Source organism: Megalobrama amblycephala, linkage group LG6, assembly GCF_018812025.1.
Source record: "Megalobrama amblycephala isolate DHTTF-2021 linkage group LG6, ASM1881202v1, whole genome shotgun sequence".
Classification (NCBI taxonomy): domain Eukaryota; kingdom Metazoa; phylum Chordata; class Actinopteri; order Cypriniformes; family Xenocyprididae; genus Megalobrama; species Megalobrama amblycephala.
In genome coordinates this window covers 28,580,815-28,601,058 of record NC_063049.1, presented here as the reverse complement: position 1 = coordinate 28,601,058, position 20,244 = coordinate 28,580,815, and the positions used below count along the sequence as shown (strand labels likewise).

General features: G+C 37.3%; 1 protein-coding gene across 1 annotated transcript in view; it reads left to right on the top strand.

The window, feature by feature from the left end:
- The window catches only part of pth2ra (parathyroid hormone 2 receptor a), a 78,204-nt gene extending 68,496 nt beyond the window's left edge, over nt 1-9,708 (top strand). The window contains exons 11-13 of the mRNA XM_048193698.1: nt 785-923; nt 5,316-5,357; nt 8,769-9,708. Coding sequence (XP_048049655.1) covers nt 785-923; nt 5,316-5,357; nt 8,769-9,158 — 571 coding nt within the window. The 3' untranslated portion in view covers nt 9,159-9,708. The remainder of the gene's footprint in view (nt 1-784; nt 924-5,315; nt 5,358-8,768) is intronic.
- Nucleotides 9,709-20,244: the final 10,536 nt, after the last annotated feature.

Below are 20,244 nucleotides of genomic sequence, written 5' to 3'. Positions count from 1 at the left end.
AACTACCTCACATTCCGTACTTGGCGTCACAGATATCTCCCCGAGATCAAAAGAGTTACAGGAAACTGCATTAATAGCGCTTAACAGGACATTTCAGCCAAAACCTATAACTTTGTCATCATTTTTACACCCTGGTACACCCTCTTGTCATTCCAAATCTACTTTCTTTCTTCTGTGGAACACAAATGGAGATGCTGGCAGAATGTTCACTCTTTTCGCATGAGATTGAATAGGGACAGATGCTAACAATCTCCTAAAAATGACAAAAAAAAAGAGCATTGTGTCCATTGTCCTATATTCCTAGTCATCTGAAGCTGTATGATAACTTTACATTGGATGATTTTCAGCAAATGACTTCATCAGTATCAGTCCGTTCCTGACACAAATCTACCATGTAGTTTCAGAAGACTTGGAAATGTATGATGCTTTTATGTCTTGAGGAGTATGGAATATGGAAATATAATATTGAAAATAGCAGCCTGAACATTCTGCCCAAAGGTGCGATCGCATTAGCGAAACTTCTGCGAAACCTTGCAAGTACATTCATTGGGAATGCATGCTGAATTTTTTGACTCATTTCCCATGTGAAAGTGAGATCCCTACTGAGATAAGAGCATTTTGCCCAGTGAATTTCGCTGTGATCGCAACTTAATATCTGTTTTTGTTTGCCACAGGGAAAAGAAATTCATACAGGTTTGGAGTGACATGAAGGTGATTAGATAACATAATTTTTGGATGAACTGTCCCTTTAACTGACAGAACATTTTCATTTCTCTCTGTTCAGGAAGCTTGCCAAATCCACACTTGTGTTGGTGTTTGTGTTTGGGGTGCACTACATTGTGTTTGTTGGAATGCCACACACCTTCGACGGTCTGGGCTGGGAGGTGCGGATGTATTTTGAGCTGTTCTTCAATTCTTTCCAGGTAATTGGAAATTATGCTTTTATTGCATGAATAGCTAATGTAATCAGTGATCACTGCAAGTCAAGATGCATGTTTTTCTTTTGATAATTAAAAAATCATAAATTCAAAAAAAAAAAAATCACAAAAAAAGAAAAAGAAAAAGAAGCTGCTGATTACAGGCAATTTTTTAAAACTGCTCTGGCAATGAAAGTTTTTTTTTAACATTAAAAATGATTTGAAAATATACAACTATCATAGCGGAAGAAATATTTTCATTTTCATTTTCATTTTCAAGAATTTAATGGTCATGTTTTCAGCTATTTAACCTAGAATGTACAAAATGCACATGGTAGTAATTTACTATTAAATATAATTAAAAAGTAACAAGGACCCATGGATTTGGATGAGAATTTCAATTACATGAAGATGCTTGTTGCACAAACTGCAAGCGATAAAACGTTCAGTAATGCGTAAGACAGAGAAATAAATTGACAGGTCAATCCAATTCACAGCACTCCAAATGGGCTTGACATCTGATGACACACCACATTGATTTTGTCTGAGATGTTCGGTTGTCTTAAATGACAGGTGCTGGTTAGGTTAAGAGTCTATTATCTGGACCTGGATGACACGACTCAATGCATGTCCTTCACATCAAGAACAAATCATTTCCATGTCCACTTACTCTATCTTCAGAAACAGCCACACACCTTTACAGAACTGAATTTCGACAGAACTGGAAAAATGCAAAAGCATTTAATTTGTTTTTATACTGCAATATAATATATAAACTAAACAGGTGGTCAGTGTCAACTGTAATTAATTAAATACCTACAGTAAGATAATGATTCCAAATCACTGAAAACAGTGTGTGACCAAGAAATAAACATGGCCCAGTGCAAATTCAAAAATATTCCAGAGACAGCGCAACATTATTTCTTAACCTCTGAATCGCTGCCAAACTTACAAATGAATTTGTAAGTCTTTTTGAAAGAAAACACATCTTTATAGATGTGTTTTCATCAGTGTTTAAATAGTGGTTGTGAAGAAGAACTTACTAATCCATTATATCCGCAATATCACGTTCATATCGCAGATGAATCGCCTTCGATAATGAACGCGATATTTGCGTGGCTTATCAGTGAACTACGGCTCTGTCTGTTAAATGGCGCTCCATTTGAAAGCAGGTGATGGCGATTTAGCGGTAATCAGGGAACCGGCTTTACTGACGAAATGCGCGTGAGAATCGCATGCGATATATCGCCCAGCCCTACGTCTAATGATCATATTGTAAAAAAAATAAAAAAAGACATTGATGTAATGTGCACTTTCTGCTCTATGAGTATTGAAACAGTTACCCACTTGTTTTGGCACTGCCCTTTTGTCCAGAGTTTCTGGTCTGACATTTGTAATTTTATTGCAGAAAAAATTGAGAAAGATTTCAAGTTGTTTCGGAAGGATGTTCTTTTTGGCCTTTATGACCTCAACAGAACTAAGACTAGGCCTAATGAAACTTTCATTATTAATCTCATTATTCTCTTGGCAAAATTGTACATTCATAAATGTAAGTTTGCGCATTCCAAAACATCTTTTATTGCTTTTAACATTGAGGTCAAGCAATATATCAACACGATTAAGTATTCTCTTAATCAAAAGGCAACAAAAACTGTGAAGGTGTGTAAACAATTTGATATATTTTTGTAAGTCTGTACTTCCCCTGGCAAAATATGATGATGTCTTTTCTTTATTTTTTGTTTATGTTAAAAAACTTGCAATGTTGGAAACTGCACAATATGTTATTTTTATAAAGGAGATGAACACTCATGTAAACTGTGCAATTGTTGAATAAAAAAAAAAATAAAAAAACCTGTAAACCGCATTCACCGGGTCCAACTCTATAGCGACAACAACTCTATAGCGGTTGTCCAGAGCACTGCAATTATTTCTCATTTAAACTTCTACAATCATTTTCATGTCTGTTCTCTGCGCGGCAATTATTTCTTCTGCGCGGCCGCGGCTTCAGAAGTGCGCGGCTGCCCACACGCGCAGCTTAGAGGGAACATTGGTTGCACATAATTTTTTGGTCTGGTTCTCAAGGGAGCACCTGGAGATGTTGTCACACTTTACCTGGCACACTTATCCTAAAAACTGTCTTCAACACTTTCCTCCTGACTGCTCTCCTCACTATCTTCTTTTCTCTCGAACATGTAGATGATAAGGATTTTTTACAATTTTATTGTACTAACATTATTGACACAGACAACAGCAAGAATATTAGGCTGTTGTCACTTTACAAAGGAGAGCACAGACCGAATAACTGACACACATCCGGTTTCTTTCTCAACTGTTCACTTATGACATAACCGAGAGAATACTTGCAGAGACAGGTATTTTGACATAATTTTGTGTGTAGCCTATGTGTCCATTCAAGCGCAAGTAAATGCGAAAGAGGAATTAATTCGGTGTTGGAACGCTATCTGACTGTCTCTCTCTCTGCGTGTGCGTGTTTCAGGGGTGTGAGGCTGTGCGCACAGATAACAGCTTGCGAGTCCCAATTTTCGCCTCTTCTTACGCTTTTAAAATCATTTGAATGTGTTAATTGGTGACACAAAACACGTCCAAATGATAAACTTTCACTCTATGATGGTTAAATTTAGCAGCTAAAGGATTAGTCCACTTTTAAATACACTTTTCCTGATAAATTTACTCAACCCCATGTCATCCAAGATGTTCATGTCTTTCTTTCGTCAGTTGAAAGGAAATGAAGGTTTTTGAGGAAAACATTCCAGCATTCTTCATAACGCTCACGCTGAATGTCCTACGCCTTCCCTATTCAAGTTACGGAAAAAAACTAAACTGGCGCCGCGTTCATTCCGTAAGTAGAATAGGGAAGGCGTAGAACATTCAGCGTAAGCGTTATGAAGAATGCGGAAGCGGAAAGTACGTTCAAGGCGATATTTTGTTTATAAAGCATAAACGGTTGTATTTTTTTTCGAAAATGACCGATCGATTCGCTAGATAAGACCCTTATTACTCATCTGGTATCGTTTAAAGCCCTTGAAGCTGCACTGAAACTGTCATTTTGACCTTCAATCTGTTGGTAGCCATTGAAATCCACAGTAAGGAGAAAAATCCTGGAATGTTTTCCTCAAAAACCTTCATTTCTTTTCGACTGACAAAAGAAAGACATGAACATCTTGGATGACATGGGGGTGAGTAAATTTATCAGGAAAAGTGTATTTAAAAGTGGACTAATCCTTTAATCCGTGACTCATGTGTTGTGCCGAACTGTTGGACCTTATCCGTACGGATCACAGATTAACTGCGATCCGTTGCACACCTAATAATTAAAGAACACACTTATCATCATGACTGCTATCTTACCAGAGATGGAGAACAATCTTACTCCAGTAAGTAAACGTGTCCCTGTGAACGGGTCCTCAAAAATGTTGGTACACAAATGCGCTTCCCTCCTTGTTTTCGTTTATTTTTTACCGCGCACCACTTATGGTGCGTTCAAATCCTCTTGGGAAGTTCGTATTTATGAGGTGGGAAGTCGTGCTAATTTATGAAGTCACTGTAAACTTTATCATTACGTATTATGTTGTCATATTATAATGCTACCATATTTTGTGCAGGCAATTAGCTTACTTCGTTGTAAATAGAAAAGCCAGATAAATGTCACTGGTAAATAACTAATATTGTGGTATTCCACCATGTTTCTCACTGACATGCCCCCAACTCGTACAGATCGGGGCTTATAGAAAATCCCGAACTTCCCACTCATATTTTATGACATTGTGGTGGCGTTCATGTGCATTTAGCTCGTAAATACGATCTTTTCGACATGACTTGAACGCACCACTATGTGCGGCCCTGACTATAATAGAGTCCACACTAACAAATGATGACGCTCTGTTGTCGTCTGCCACTTTAAATGCTTGAGTTTTTAAAGTGGAGTGGATTCTGATTGGCTGTCGATGTTGATGTTTTTATCGTTCATCAGCTGGAAAAAATCATTCTGAAAGTGATTCCAACTATATTGTTCCTCTGTGCCGTTATCATTGGTGTGGACTCTGCTATTCTTTTATATTTAGAATGATTTTTGTAACTATGTGTTTATCATCATAGTTTTTGTCCTTGGTGTGAACAGGAATAGAGATCTGAAAAAGAAAAAGAAAAAAAAAACGCTTAGCCTAAGCATTAAACTTTGACACATAACTCTTCCTGCATTATAAATTATATTTCAAATCATGCAGCTTGAGAAATGTGCTGTTACTTTATAAAGTGAAATATTAAGTGTATTTTCTTCCAAAAAATATTTAGTTTTAAGATTAATTTGTGACTTTTTTTGCACTGTGTTGAGACAGCCTGCTGTTGCCCTTCTAACATCTATTTCTGTTTTTTTTTTAGGGCTTCTTTGTGTCTATCATCTACTGCTACTGTAATGGAGAGGTGAGCATCAGCAAAGCTGTTTCACAACAATTTAGGGAATAAAGAGAGAATGTGCAATTGCATTCACTACTATTTTCTCATTATGTATGGACAATTTGGCCACCTCAGTGTCTCATTTATTTGCAGCATCGAACATTGTTTTTAGGACAATTGCACACTTCAAGACTGAAAGTTGTTACCCTGTGACACATTTAAAGAATCAGTTTCTTGATTTGTGCTGGTGATTTTGTGCACATTACAGAAACCCTGTCATACACAGGGTGCCTGCAACTCATTGCAGTGTGTCTCACAAATGTTCACTTGAAGTGTTTTGGCAAGGCAGGTTCTGTGGTGAGTCACTGATAGTGGGAAATGATAGGGGAATAACACTGATGTAGAAGCACTCATGGGTTTAGAAAGCCAGTTTCCCACTGAAGTTAAACTGACCTCTTTAAGAAAATTAGGATGCTGTCGGAAGAGTGGCTGAGTTTTGGATAAGATTTTAAACTGGTCCTGACTCTCTGAGGTCATCAGAAATCCCAGGGCGCTTCTCAAAAGGACTAAAAATTTGCTCTTTGGCATCCATCCGTCATGGCACCTATCCATCATAGCCTCCTACTCATGCCTTTTAAGCTGATTGGCTACATCACTGGTCTCCTCTCCACCAATGGCCAGTGTGTGGTGGGTGTTCTGGCATACGGCTGCCATCACTTCATCCAGGCAGATGCTACAAACTGGTGGTGTTAATGGAGATCCCACCACCCACTAAAGTACTTTGAGTGCTATGAAAATGTAACATATTGTTATTAATTTAAACATACTGCTGTTATACTTAAGTGCTTTATCACAACAAATGTTAGTTTTAAACAACAGGCCAATCAGAAGAAGTAGTGGGTGGAACAAGTGTTCACCATTCCAACTGTCAGCTGTTGTTCTTTAATCTGTTTTGCTGTAGTTGTTGTTGAATGACAGAATTAGGGTGGTGCAAATTAAACTGAAGAATTATCTCCTTTTTAATTCCCGAGTGTGAATTTAAAATGAATTGGCCACACTCACTGAAATGACAGGAAGAGGAATTTACTGAACTATAATTCAAATTAGGGATGCACCGATACCATTTTTTAAGGACCGAGTACGAGTATCGTTTTTTTTTTTTTCTGGTACTCACTGATACCAATGCCTATACATTTATTAATTTTTAATTATTTTTTTTTTGGGTGAGGTGGCAGTTTTCCAAGCACAACACAGTGAGACTAATGAATGTAGGACAGCTTTTTTATTATTACTCTAATGAAAAAAACAAAAAAACATTATGTGCTTGTCGCAAACTTAAAGCACAAATTTCACTGTGTTCAATAACCATCAAAGGGCATAATTACCAAAGTCGTCATAAAAAAACAAAAACAAACATCAAGTCTTTTTAACCTGCCTTTCAAAATGTGCTAAACTGTATTATAGTCGAGCTCTCGATCTTTACAAGATGTTCGTCATGCATACTGCATGCATGCGTCGGATCATGTGAGTATAGTATTTATTTGGATGTTTACATTTGATTCTGAATGAGTTTGATAGTGCTCTGTTGTGTTTGTGCATTATACAGACAAGTGTTTAAAAATGAAAATAGCGACGGCTCTCTTGTCTCCGTGAATACAGTAAGAAACAATGGTAACTTGAACCACATTTAACAGTACATTAGCAACATGCTAACAAAACATTTAGAAAGACAATTCACAAATACAGTGGGTACGGAAAGTATTCAGACCCCCTTCAATTTTTCACTCTTTGTTATATTGCAGCCATTTGCTAAAATCATTTAAGTTATTTTTTTTTCCTCATTAATGTAAACACAACACCCCATATGGACAGAAAAACACAGAATTGTTGACATTTTTGCAGATTCATTAAAAAAAGAAAAACTGAAATATCACATGGTCCTAAGTATTCACACCCTTTGCTGTGACACTCATATATTTAACTCAGGTGCTGTCCATTTCTTCTGATCATCCTTGAGATGGTTCTACACATTCATTTGAGTCCAGCTGTGTTTGATTATACTGATTGGACTTGATTAGGAAAGCCACACACCTGTCTATATAAGACCTTACAGCTCACAGTGCATGTCAGAGCAAATGAGAATCATGAGGTCAAAGGAACTGCCTGAAGAGCTCAGAGACAGAATTGTGGCAAGTCACAGATCTGGCCAAGGTTACAAAAAAATTTCTGCTGCACTTAAGGTTCCTAAGAGCACAGTGGCCTCCATAATCCTTAAATGGAAGAAAAAATTGGGACAACCAGAACCCTTCCTAGAGCTGGCCAAACTGAGCTATCAGGGGAGAAGAGCCTTGGTGAGAGAGGTAAAGAAGAACCCAAAGATCACTGTGGCTGAGCTCCAGAGATGCAGTCGAGAGATGGGAGAAAGTTGTGGAAAGTCAACCATCACTGCAGCCCTCCACCAGTCGGGGCTTTATGGCAGAGTGGCCCGACGGAAGCCTCTCCTCAGTGCAAGACACATGAAAGCCCCCTTTTTTTCTCTTTACAGGACTTAAAACTGTGACATGTATGATGTCAGAGAAAATCACTAAAATATAATGTCCACTACAGAGGACAAAAGTCTCTCCCTGGGTCCCAGGAGGATATGATTCCTATTTCATTACAATGGCAGGCCATTTGCCATGTCAGATATTTATGGAATATTCATGCATGTCAGAAAGATTTTGATAACTGAATGGATAATTTTGCATATGATGGCTCACATAATGAAATAATGTTTAGAAGAATGTTTGTAAAGAGTTTCCCTAAGAATCAACTCATCAGTTTTGATCAACAAGCCATGTGCATTTAGTTATTGTGCAAATTGTAGACAATTGTACTTTTTTGCACACATGCCAGAACACTTGAAATTTGAAATCTGATCAGATGTAGCAAGTGTGAATTAACAAAAATCACATGAAATGTTTTTTTTAGATAAAAACAATTTTATAATTTTTTTATTATTCAAATCGTATTTATGGAAATCCATTCGGTCCGACTACTTTCTGTGGTTTTTGTGACTTTCTCATGACAAGTAATACATTAACATCAGATGTTGTTAACAAGCTTAAAGTCGCTGCAGGAACAAGGTTGTTTTGTTGCAAGGTGCCAGACGAGGAGAAAATGACAATATAATGGAAACATGTTTTGAAACCGGCAGAGACGACAGTACGGAATAAAGCCACACATGCATTTCTGTCACTGCTTCTTAAGACTCAGTAGTCCAGCATGGCATCTACACATTGTCATGCTGTAAATAAGACAACATCTGTATTGCAAACCCCTCATGTTGTGGTTGTTGTTGTTTTTGGTGTATGTAACTAATTACTCTTGGCCTTGATTTGTAAAGTCACCATGCATTTCAGCATCCACTGTTCCTTATCATCTAACTCTGATCCTCAGGTCCAGACTGAGATCAAGAAGACATGGACACGGTGGAATCTAGCATTCGACTGGAAGGGCCCGGTGGTGTGCGGGAGCTACCGCTATGGCTCTGTGTTAACTGGCCTCAACAATAGCACCAGCAGTCAATCCCAGTTCGCTACCGGAGGTCCGGGTACCCGTTCCACCACACTCTTCTCCAGCCGAGTCTACCGCAGCAGCGGGGGGCCAACTATCAGTGCACATGCCACCTTGCCAGGCTATGTGCTCAATTCGGATGCTGACAGCTTACCACCATCTATACCTGAGGAACCGGAGGACAGTGCAAAGCAGGTCGATGACATCCTGCTGAAGGAATCCTTGCCCACGAGGCCCAGCAGTGGCCTGGAGGATGACGAGGAAACTCTGTAGATAATGGTGCGGCGATAGTCAGCTTAATTGGGTGTAATAGCAAACATGGCATTTGTTAAAGAACAAAAATGACAGTACATCACCTGCAGCGCACACCGCTGTGGATGGCAACAGCACCTCTACAATGGACACTTCCTGCTCAATCTGTGACAGTTTTGTTTTTGACGTAATGCCATATGCAGGTAGATTGATATGATCATGACAAGACACCTCCACCCATCATGGCCCTGGAAATGCTGATGGTGGGTAAAATTTCTGGTTGCTTCATGCAATTCTGAAACTGCCAAATGGACAATGTGAATGTTGGATTTTTTTTATTTTCTATTACTATGCCAACAATTTATTTTTTAATACTAGTTTCATTTGCAAAGAACCATGATGTCATCAAGTGATTTTTTTTTTTTTTTAGTCAAAAGCATGATTTGTGTAGACTGTGGAGGCAATGCTCTGGAGAAATGGTTGTATAATTGGTCTATCATATGTTGGGGGGATAATACATTTACTTAAGTCTCCATTGCACTTACTGTAATATTCCATTCCAGAGGATACATTTTAATAATTTAATAAAATTGATTTCAAATGCATAAAAATCTGACAGTGTTGGTTTTGTTCTTGAATTCTATGAAAAGTTGCTTTCACTTTATCAAAAGCTTGACTAGCAATGGACCAATCAGCTGTTAAATTAAGATGAGGCTGGACATTAGCTGCTTCACGTCATGTGGTAATTACCGTAATTACGAGATGACAACACGTGACGTTATTATGAGTTTCTATGGCAGCACTATCAAAGCCTAAATGAATCTGCAGCACTGTAGCCTCACGGCAAGGTCTCAAGTTCAAGTCCCAAGTGTGTTTGAGTCCCAAGCCATGAATTAGGAAGGGTTGGGGAAAGACCTGTCAAACTACTCTGGAAAAATCATCTATCTATCTATCTATCTATCTATCTATCTATCTATCTATCTATCTATCTATCTATCTATCTATCTATCTATCTATCTATCTATCTATCTATCTATCTATCTATCTATCTATCTATCTATCTATCTATTTGTAAAATCATTATATAGAGAATGATATGGTGTACACTTTGCATAACAGATTGCATAAGTACAATGAATGGGTTCTGACACCCACATTGGCGAAATTGATATGCTTGTCCCCAGGTGTTTTAATAATATATGGTACATTTATGGATTTGATTCATCTGCTAGAATGCGTAGCTCAGTCAGCTGGAATATGCAGAAGCATCGCTGATTAAAATCATTATCACTCTTCATATGTACATGTGAAATCTTTTTTTGTATCTTGTATCATTCAACTTTCAACTATGAACAGCTAATCTCCTCCTTATGTGTTGACAAAAATATAATCAGTGCACACATTTACAGCTTGTATCAATGTGGAACATGACTAGCTGATAATTATTTATTGATGGTACTTCATTATGTTGTTTATCTATCACTAACAAACATAACAACTAGCATATTATCTATCTGAAACTAGCAATGCAATAAAACCTCCTAGCATTTGAATAGAAACACTCTTGATCAAAAACATCCTTGCAAGATCCAAACAAACACCAAACACCATAGCAACCAAAATTCGAAAAGATTTTGAAACTACTTTTTCTTTTTTTTTTTTTGCCAGGCTTTGTCTTGAAAAACATTTTATCTAGTTATTGTCCATACTTGTAAACATGAAACCCCAAATATATTTTGCCATTTAATTCCACACTATTCATGCTTCAGACATTAGCGATACCTCAAATCCTGCTTGTTGAGGCTTGTTGACTGTGTGATCAGACTTCCAATTTACAAACAAAAACCCATAGACTTACATTGATAGAGGGACCCAAGCCATTTTTAGGAACCAGAATATAAGTATGCCCTAGGAACCATTTATAAAATGCAAAGAAAATATGTAAGCAACCCTTCAGCAATCGCTCACAGCATCATGGCATTTTTGCATCACTCATATTTTCTTCAGTAAAAAGCTTCTTTTAGTTTATCTCCATAACAGGCACCCCACTGGCCCATTGCAAATCACTCCTAATCCTCAAATTGCCTGGCATATGTAGAGGAAATGCAAATCAATTTGATAACAAAAATAACTGCAGAAAAACTGCAGTAATGATACGAATTTCTCAATATGAGATTCAGTGGGGATGTTTCAAATACTACAAAAGCATTTCAACATTACATTTAATCATTTAAAAAATTTTTTTTCTTTTTTTTTTCCAAAGTGACTTGCAAATGAATAAGTTAAAGGAAAAATGTCATAAACTTAAGGGGGGGAAATCATATGGCTAACTTTAAATATTGGCATGATCTTAAAGGGTTAAATATATTTAAATATAAGTATGACCTTAAAGGGTTAGTTCACCCAAAAATGAAATTTCTGTCATTAATTACTCATTCCAAACCTGCAAGACCTTCATTCATCTTCAGAACACAAATGAAGATATTTGATGCCAGGAGGTTTTTTATCCCCTATGGAAAGCAAAGCAATTACCATCATTTAAGGTCCAGAAAAGTAATAAAGACATCTTTAAAATAGTCAATGTGACTACACTGGTTCAACCTTAATGTTATGAAGCGATGAGAATACTTTTTGTGCGCAAAAACAAAACAAAAATAATTACTTTATTCAACAACTTCTTCTCTACCCTTGCTCACGTGAACAGGGTTGGACTATAATGAGCCAGCGTTCTGACGTAGAACCTGGAAACCAACGTAAACAGTGTAGGAGAATGACAGGGTAGAAAAAAAAAGTTGAATAAGGTCATTATTTTTGTTTTGTTTTTGCGCTTCATAACATTAAAGGTGCCCTAGATTGTTTTTTTACAAGATGTAATATAAGTCCTAGGTGTCCCCTGAATGTGTCTGTGAAGTTTCAGCTCAAAATACCCCATAGATTTTTTTTTATTAATTTTTTTAGCTGCCTATTTTGGGGCATCATTAACTATGCACTGATTTTTTCAGCGCGCCGCCCCTTTAAGAGATGCGCTCTCTCTGCCCCACGAGCTCTCGACTATATATACATCGCATAAACAAAGTTCACACAGCTAATATAACCCTCAAATGGATCTTTACAAGATGTTCGTCATGCATGCTGTATGCATGCTTCGAATTATGTGAGTAAAGTATTTATTTAGATGGTTACATTTGATTCTGTGTGAGTTTGAGGCTATGCTCTGTGGCTAAAGCTAACATTACACACTGTTGGAGAGATTTATAAAGAATGAAGTTGTGTTTATGCATTATACAGACTGCAAGTGTTTAAAAATGAAAATAGCAACGACTCTCGTCTCCGTGAATACAGTAAGAAATGATGGTAACTTTAACCTCATTTAACAGTATATTAGCAACATGCTAATGAAACATTTAGAAAGACAATTTACAAATATCACTAAAAATATCATGATATCATGGATCATGTCAGTTATTATTGCTCCATCTGCCATTTTTCGCTGTTGTTCTTGCTTGCTTACCTTGTCTGTGCACAGATCCAGCCGTTAATACTGCCTTTCCTTGTCTAATGCGTCGAATGGGCTGGCATTATGCAAATATTGGGGTCATACATATTAATGATCCCGACTGTTACGTAACAGTCGGTGTTATGTTGAGATCCGAGTGTTTTCCGGAAGTCTTTCAAACAAATGAGATTTACATAAGGAGGAAACAATGGGGTATGTCTTTTCCATGTACTGAACTCTTGTTATTCAACTATGCCGAGGAAAATTCAAATTCTGATTCTAGGGCACCTTTAAGGTTGAACCACTGTAGTCACGTTGACTATTTTAACGATGTCTTTACTACATTTCTGCACCTTGAATGACGGTAATTACGTTGCTTTCTATGTGGGATAAAAAAAAAAAACTCATGGATTTCATCAAAAACATCTTAATTTGTGTTCCGAAGATGAATGAAGGTCTTACAGGTTTGGAACAACATGAGGGTGAGTACTTAATGACAGATTTTTTTTTTTTTTGGGTCAACTAACCCATTGAAGCAATCAAATAAAAATGTAATATCGGAATGATAGAACCAATGAATTGTTAGTCAGGGCCTAATGTGTTTACTGCATGAAGTAACATCATATCAGGAATTTCTCAGGAAATTTCTTCAGGTTTTCAAGAAACCTCTGCTTGAGACAGCTTGTCAGGTTTGGCTCTCCTGGGTTTAACTTTGAGCGATCAGACTTGTCTCTTCTATTCCCTAGGGACTTAATCCTGCCCACAGTGTTAACCTGCTAGCATAAGTGTGGGGATGAATGCTTTCTGAATCCTCACCGCCAATAACAGCAGGATCATATTACTCAATTGTGTGCTAGAGTGTGCTCACAACAACATATATGAAGTCAAGCTAAGCAAAATACTTCATGCCTTGAAGCCAATCTTGTGATATAAACTGGAGGAACGAAAATGACTTTGTTTTCAATAACATTCTGCAATAAGTTGACCGGTTTTATTAAAAAAACATTGCATCACCAACTGATGCAATGCTTTACTGAAAGCCTCATGTTTCACATTGTGTTGTCGATGACAAATAATCTATTTGGAATTTCAGATTTGACCAGGTTCAGTTTAATATATGTTGTGGCCATCAAATTTTCAATACAAGAAGCAGATGATCTTTGTAATTTCAGTAAGTAGTTTACAGAATATGTAAATGAGATGTCCACTGTGCTAACTGTGCATTAGACAATTTTAATACACGACATGGAGGAAAAGAAAACAGAGTTTGTTGAGTAAAATAAAATTAAAAAAAACTAAATAAGAATGAATAAATGTCACTGAAACTACTAAACATTTTAGTCAAAAGGTTTTTGACATGGTAGTTTTTCGACCATGTTAGGCCATTAGAGACTACAGGTGGAAAGATATATATGATTAAACATCCTCTGGTTCGTATCAGAGAAGGATTTGTTGTACTTGTACACTTTTCCTATCAAATAAACTCGAATATAAAGATAAACTAAACCAGTTGTGTAATATTACATTGAAATTACAGCAGTTTATACTTCAGATTTAAAGGATTAGTCCACTTTTAAATACAATTTTCCTGATAAATTTACTCACCCCAATGTCATCCAAGCTGTTCATGTCTTTCTTTCGTCAGTCGAAAAGAAATTAAGGTTTTTGATGAAAACATTCCAGGATTATTCTCCTTATAGTGGATTTCAATGGCTACCAACAGGTTAAAGGTCAAAATTACAGTTTCAGTGCAGCTTCAAGGGCTTTAAACGATCCCAGACGAGGAATAAGGGTCTTATCTAGTTCAACTTATGGAAAAAAACGAAACTGGCGCCACGTTCGTTCCGTAAGTAGAATAGGGAAGGCGTAGGACATACAGCGTAAGCGTTATGAAGAATGCGGAAGCGGAAAGTACGTTCAAGGCGATATTTTGTTTATAAAGCATAAATGGTTGTATTTTTGTCGAAAATGACAGATCGTTTCACTAGATTAGACCCTTATTACTCATCTGGTATCGTTTAAAGCCCTTGAAGCTGCACTGAAACTGCAGTTTGGACCTTCAATCTGTTGGTAGCCATTGAAATGCACTATATGGAGAAAAATCCTGGAATGTTTTCATCAAAAACCTTAATTTCTTTTCGACTGACGAAAGAAAGACATGAACATCTTGGATAACATGGGAGTGAGTAAATTTATCAGGAAAAGTGTATTTAAAAGTGAACTAATCCTTTAACCTAAATTCATTGCCTTATGGTGCCAGCGTTAAAACGCTGGCTCAATTTACCCCACAGCATGTGGCTCACTTTGCCCCATAGCTGCCATTTTAGGAAAAGCTAGCTAGCTTACCAATTCAGAATAATATTTAGCTAAATGACTTGCATGGTTTTATACATTGCTAAATCACCAATATGCATCATGAATAGTTTTAGACCTGGACAAATTTGCTTTGATGAAACAGCCATTACATCTGTTGACAAGCCAAAAACAGTTTTTAAAGTAAATAAGTGACTTCCGCTCCTCCCATGTGCTTCTCCTTTTCACAGTCTGGCAGAAATGACGAGTGGTTCTAAAATATATGGTCACATGACAATAAAACGGTACAGTTGCCAAGGTACAGGGGGTGGTTCGACTTACCCACTGGCTCATCTTACCCCACTCTCCTCTATAGGCTACTACCGGTTATGAGGGTCAAATTTTTATTGGATTAAAGGAGATCTCCTTTTGAAACATTATGAATGAAACTTAATTGACACTTGAACAGTTGCTAGGCCTATATCAACATCCTAACGAAGTAAATACAGTTAAATAATATAGTACAGATAATTTTCATACACAAAGCAAGTTCAAACCGGACACGCAACCGTGGTAACGAACAACAATACCTTAATGCGCTGACTTATGTAGACTAACTTTTATTTGAGGAAATCTAATTATAATAAGCCAAGTTTAAATTATTGGTCCTGCGATGCCTAATGACTCAGTTGATTTGGATATGTCTATAATGGCTAACGCTGCTTAAGTGAACATATACAATGATCATAATGCAAGGCAAGCAAATCGCATATATCTATTTTTAGTGGCATTCAGTATGGGATTTGGAACAGGACTGTAAAATAAAGTGCTACTGGTGTCTTTAACTACTAGGTTGGCTACTTACATCAAAAAATAAACACAATGTACTTATTGTGTTGATGAGGCAAGGGAAGGGACACCAGTGTAATCATAGATGTAATTTACAGAAATGAATTACATATGTAATTACAGGTAATTATAATAATATAAGTACAATGTAAAAACATGTATGTACACAAGTGCATTAAATGATTAAATGTTAATACATAGTAGATAAAGTTGGACCTTATATTATAGTATTGAAGCAAAGTAGGCTACTTTTGTTTTTTTGTTATCTCATAACCTGGACAACTGCACGGACCAAGGCAGCGTTTCCCAAAAGCATCGTAAGCATAAGTTGATCATAGCTCCATTTGTGGCAATGGAGCTACGATCAACTTAGGCTTACAATGCTTTTGGGAAACACTGCCCAAAACGACAGGAAGTGACAAGCACAGCACAAAACAGCATGACTGTCAGTAATGGAATCTCTTTTTTAAGCAAAAATAAATAAACACACCTTTCTAATATGGGGGAAAATATATCTCACATCACAAGAGTCTACTCTGAGTTATGATATTCATGCAGAGCATGTCAGACACAATGTGATTCAACAATCGCTGCTTGTTATACAACAGTGAATGTACTTTTACTACTCAAGAGTACACAAGTTTAATTATGTTTAAATGGGTTTGAAAGGCTTTCAGATGGAAATAGTTGTTTTGGAACTGTGCCCTCATCTTTATATGATTCATTTTACCTTTAGAAGCGCAATCCTGACAAATCACATGACTACAAAGTAAACAAGAATGTGCCTGACAATTACTAGAGAATGGATTTAGATGCAGCCTTTGGCAGACATAACCATCTTCACAGGAACCATTTAACTATTATCAAAGGGCTATTTAGCATGTACACAGAGATGTTCATTAATGTATAATTTCAAACATTATTTCAGTAATACAGCACTGAACTACTTTGTTAGTTTATTCTCCCAGGAAGCATGGCAAAGAATAGACTCAAAAACAATAAATATTCACATATAATCACATAAATGCACTGTACATTTTATGAAAAATATGAACTCAAAAGAAAAATAAAGTAATCTTATTCTAAAGTTTAGTCATATTCTACTGTTAGATTCCACACTAGTACAACTTCACTTTTTTCTGAAGAAAAAAAAAGAAAAAAAAAAAGAAGGTAACTCCTTAAAGGTGCTCGATGTAATCTTTTGAATGTAGTAAAACATAAAAGTACCATAATATGTTTGCAGAGATTTAGGAAACATCATAAGTTCACATTCTTGTTTCTCTGAATGCTATAGCCAGTTATTCTACTTTGAAATGTGCATTCCGTGTCGGAATGTCTGCTTTTGTTTTGGTCTGTGTGATCCTGCCACTGTCAATTTACTAGGGATGTATCACGATTTTCGAATATTCGATTAGTTGTTTTAATTATAGAATATTGAATAGGTTGTGCGATTATCGTCTTTAAAAAAATCCCCATGTTTTTTGGTGCTGATGCGTTGGTATGACATTCATGTAACCAGAGGGTGGCGCGCACTGCCATTAATGCACCTAAAAACTGTCAATCAACTCTCAGACTCTAATAATAGATACAGTACTCTTGGTTTTCGATTAAGTGTCTTATTCAGCTCAAGGATCGCCTGATGCACAAACAAGTGTTTCAGCCTAACTTTGTTGAATCTTGGAACTCTGTACCTCCGATTTGATGGTAATAATTCAAATTCATTATGCAGGACATGATTAGGATCAGAAACTATATTATTAGCCAGTCTTAACAAATTATTATAACAAGCTGAATCATATAGCTTCTCTGACCTACAATCCTTGAGCAAATTTTTAATTGATTAAACAACTTTGTTTTTAGCATAACAGACAAGCTCTTATACCAAATAGAGTTGCAATATTGCAGTACACTCATTATCACAGACATAAAGAACAACAGAAGAATCTGTTTTCTTACTCCAAAAGATTCTCTGCTTTGTTCTTTTACAGAGAGCATCAATATGATCTTTCCATGATAACCACATTTAGCCGCATAGCCAGGAAAACAGGAGGAGGGAGATTGGGGTGTCGCGGACCAGATGAAGATGATTGGCGGGTCGGATTTGGCCCGCGGACCACCAGTTGATGAGCCCTGACCTACATACTGTACCTTTAATTCAGCCTTTGTTTTCTGTATTTGAAAATATAAAAACCTCGACCCCAACAGCAGGTTTCTCATTACTTGAAGCTGTTCTTAGAATGTTGACTCACAACAACAGTCATGTAACTACCTGATCACCTAAAACAACACCTTACTCTCTGAAAAATACATACACCCTGTTTAATGCTGCCTTTTACCCACGGTGAGCTACTTTATTATTATTTTAATGCCTTACAAATAGATGTAAGAAACCACCCAGAACATCCTATCAACCACACAGCAACACATTAAAAACCACCTACAGTAGTCCTACAGTAGCAACCACACAGAAAACCCTAGCAACTGCATAGAAAGAAAATCACCCAGAACTAGCAACTGCCTAGCAATGCCTTAGAACAACAGAATGCCGCTCAGAATACCCTAGCAACAACATAGCAACAAAGCACACCCCAGAAGACCTACCTCAGTGCCCTAGAAACCACCCAAAATGCCCTACTGCCCAACATAGCAACATCTAGCAATGCTCTATTAACCACCCACACCACCCTACCAACCACTTAGCAACTCTAGCATCCCACCCAGATTACCCTAGCAACTCATTAAAACCCCTCAGAACATACTAGCAACCCCTTAGAACACCACCACAGCCAGCTAGCAATGTCCTAGCAACCAATCTGACCACCCTAGCAACCCTATAATAGCTCATTACAAATCACTCATACTCGATAGCAAGTTGACTGCATCTGCAAGCGTTTAGACACATGTTTGATTATCTATATCTGCAATAAACTTGAGCAGATGATTTTACTAAACTAACACAATACAACAAGACAAAGGAAGGCGTCAGCTAACACAACATTAAAAAGTTACCATAGTAAAAGTAAAAACATTAAAAAATACCATAGTATAACCTGTAATACATATAAAAACAGACCAACACAATTTTAACCTGAGAAAGGTTATCCAATTTCTTTGGGAATTTAAATCTCAGTGGTTTCACAACCAGAAGCTGTGCAATGTTGTGGCATCATTGATTCTTACTGTGAATGACGACACGCTGACTGTCACAAGATGGCGGACATGTGGCATCTACATAATGCTAACGTACAACTAGGAACTCTAGCAACCCACCCAGAACATTCAGAACTCAGAGCAACCTATTCAGAACACCCAAGCAACTATGTACAAATTCCCTAGCAACCACCCTGAACACCCTAGCAACCCCATTACAGCTCTTTACAAATCGCTATTTTCACTTTCTTACAACGTTAAACTGACGCTTCATGACATCTCCTGGAAATTATTTTTTGCAGGGTGTCTGAAAAACACATGGCACTGTTATTATGCTTGAAGATTAAAAACTGTTGCAGCAATTAGCCCTCTGTGATTAGACAACTGTTGATCCAGTTCATGATAAGAGTTTAAAGTTACTGTTAACATGCTGAGTAGGCAGAAAGCAGATTTTTTCCCCACTGGGGATTGTCAAGCTCCCAAAATACATCATTGCTATAGCACTCTACTGCAAGCATTATTAATGAAGTGTCAGTTCGCTATACGAACATGGAGAATGTGACTTTCAAGCAAACTGACACTTCACTAATAATGCTTGCAGTAGAGTGCTATAGTAATGATGTAGTTTGGGAGCTTGACAATGCACACAGAAAGACAAGTAGGAGAAAAGCAACACCCCCCACCCCTTCAATTGCCAGTTCAACATTAACTGTTTATTATTTCAGAAAAAATCCTGCATTATGCATGAAAATGTTTGCACAATGTGTTTCTACTAAGTTGTGCCTGGCGAGTTAGTGGTTAATTTTCAGATTTCTCTCCTCAGCAAAACCTAGCTAGCTGAATTCCCAAGTGGGCATCTCAGAGCTTCATCAGCATTTGTACAACATTGTCACATTAGAGAGTCACAGCTGGGAGGCATGAAGTTCTTCAGCAGATCCTATCCGTAATACAGTCCCCTGTTGAGGCAATGCAGCTTAATCTGCAATATCAACAGCTCCACTTAAAGGGGATGTCCAAAATGCTATTTCATGCATTCTGACTTATTTACACTGTTAGAGTTGGATTCTCATACTAAACATGGCCAAAGTTTAAAAAAATGAGTTGGTCCATCAACGTGCTCCGTTCGAGTTACGGTAGTCGTCGGCAGCGCTGCACAGGACTTGCTCAAGAAAGATTTGTCATTTTATTTTTAGACCACAAAATCAACGTCACCAAAGAAGTGTGTTTTTGGTTGTGAGTGAAAGATAGCTCAGCTTCCCAAAGAATCCTAAAGACTCTTCGGAGAAATGAAGGATGCAATACTATTCTACAGGTATGATT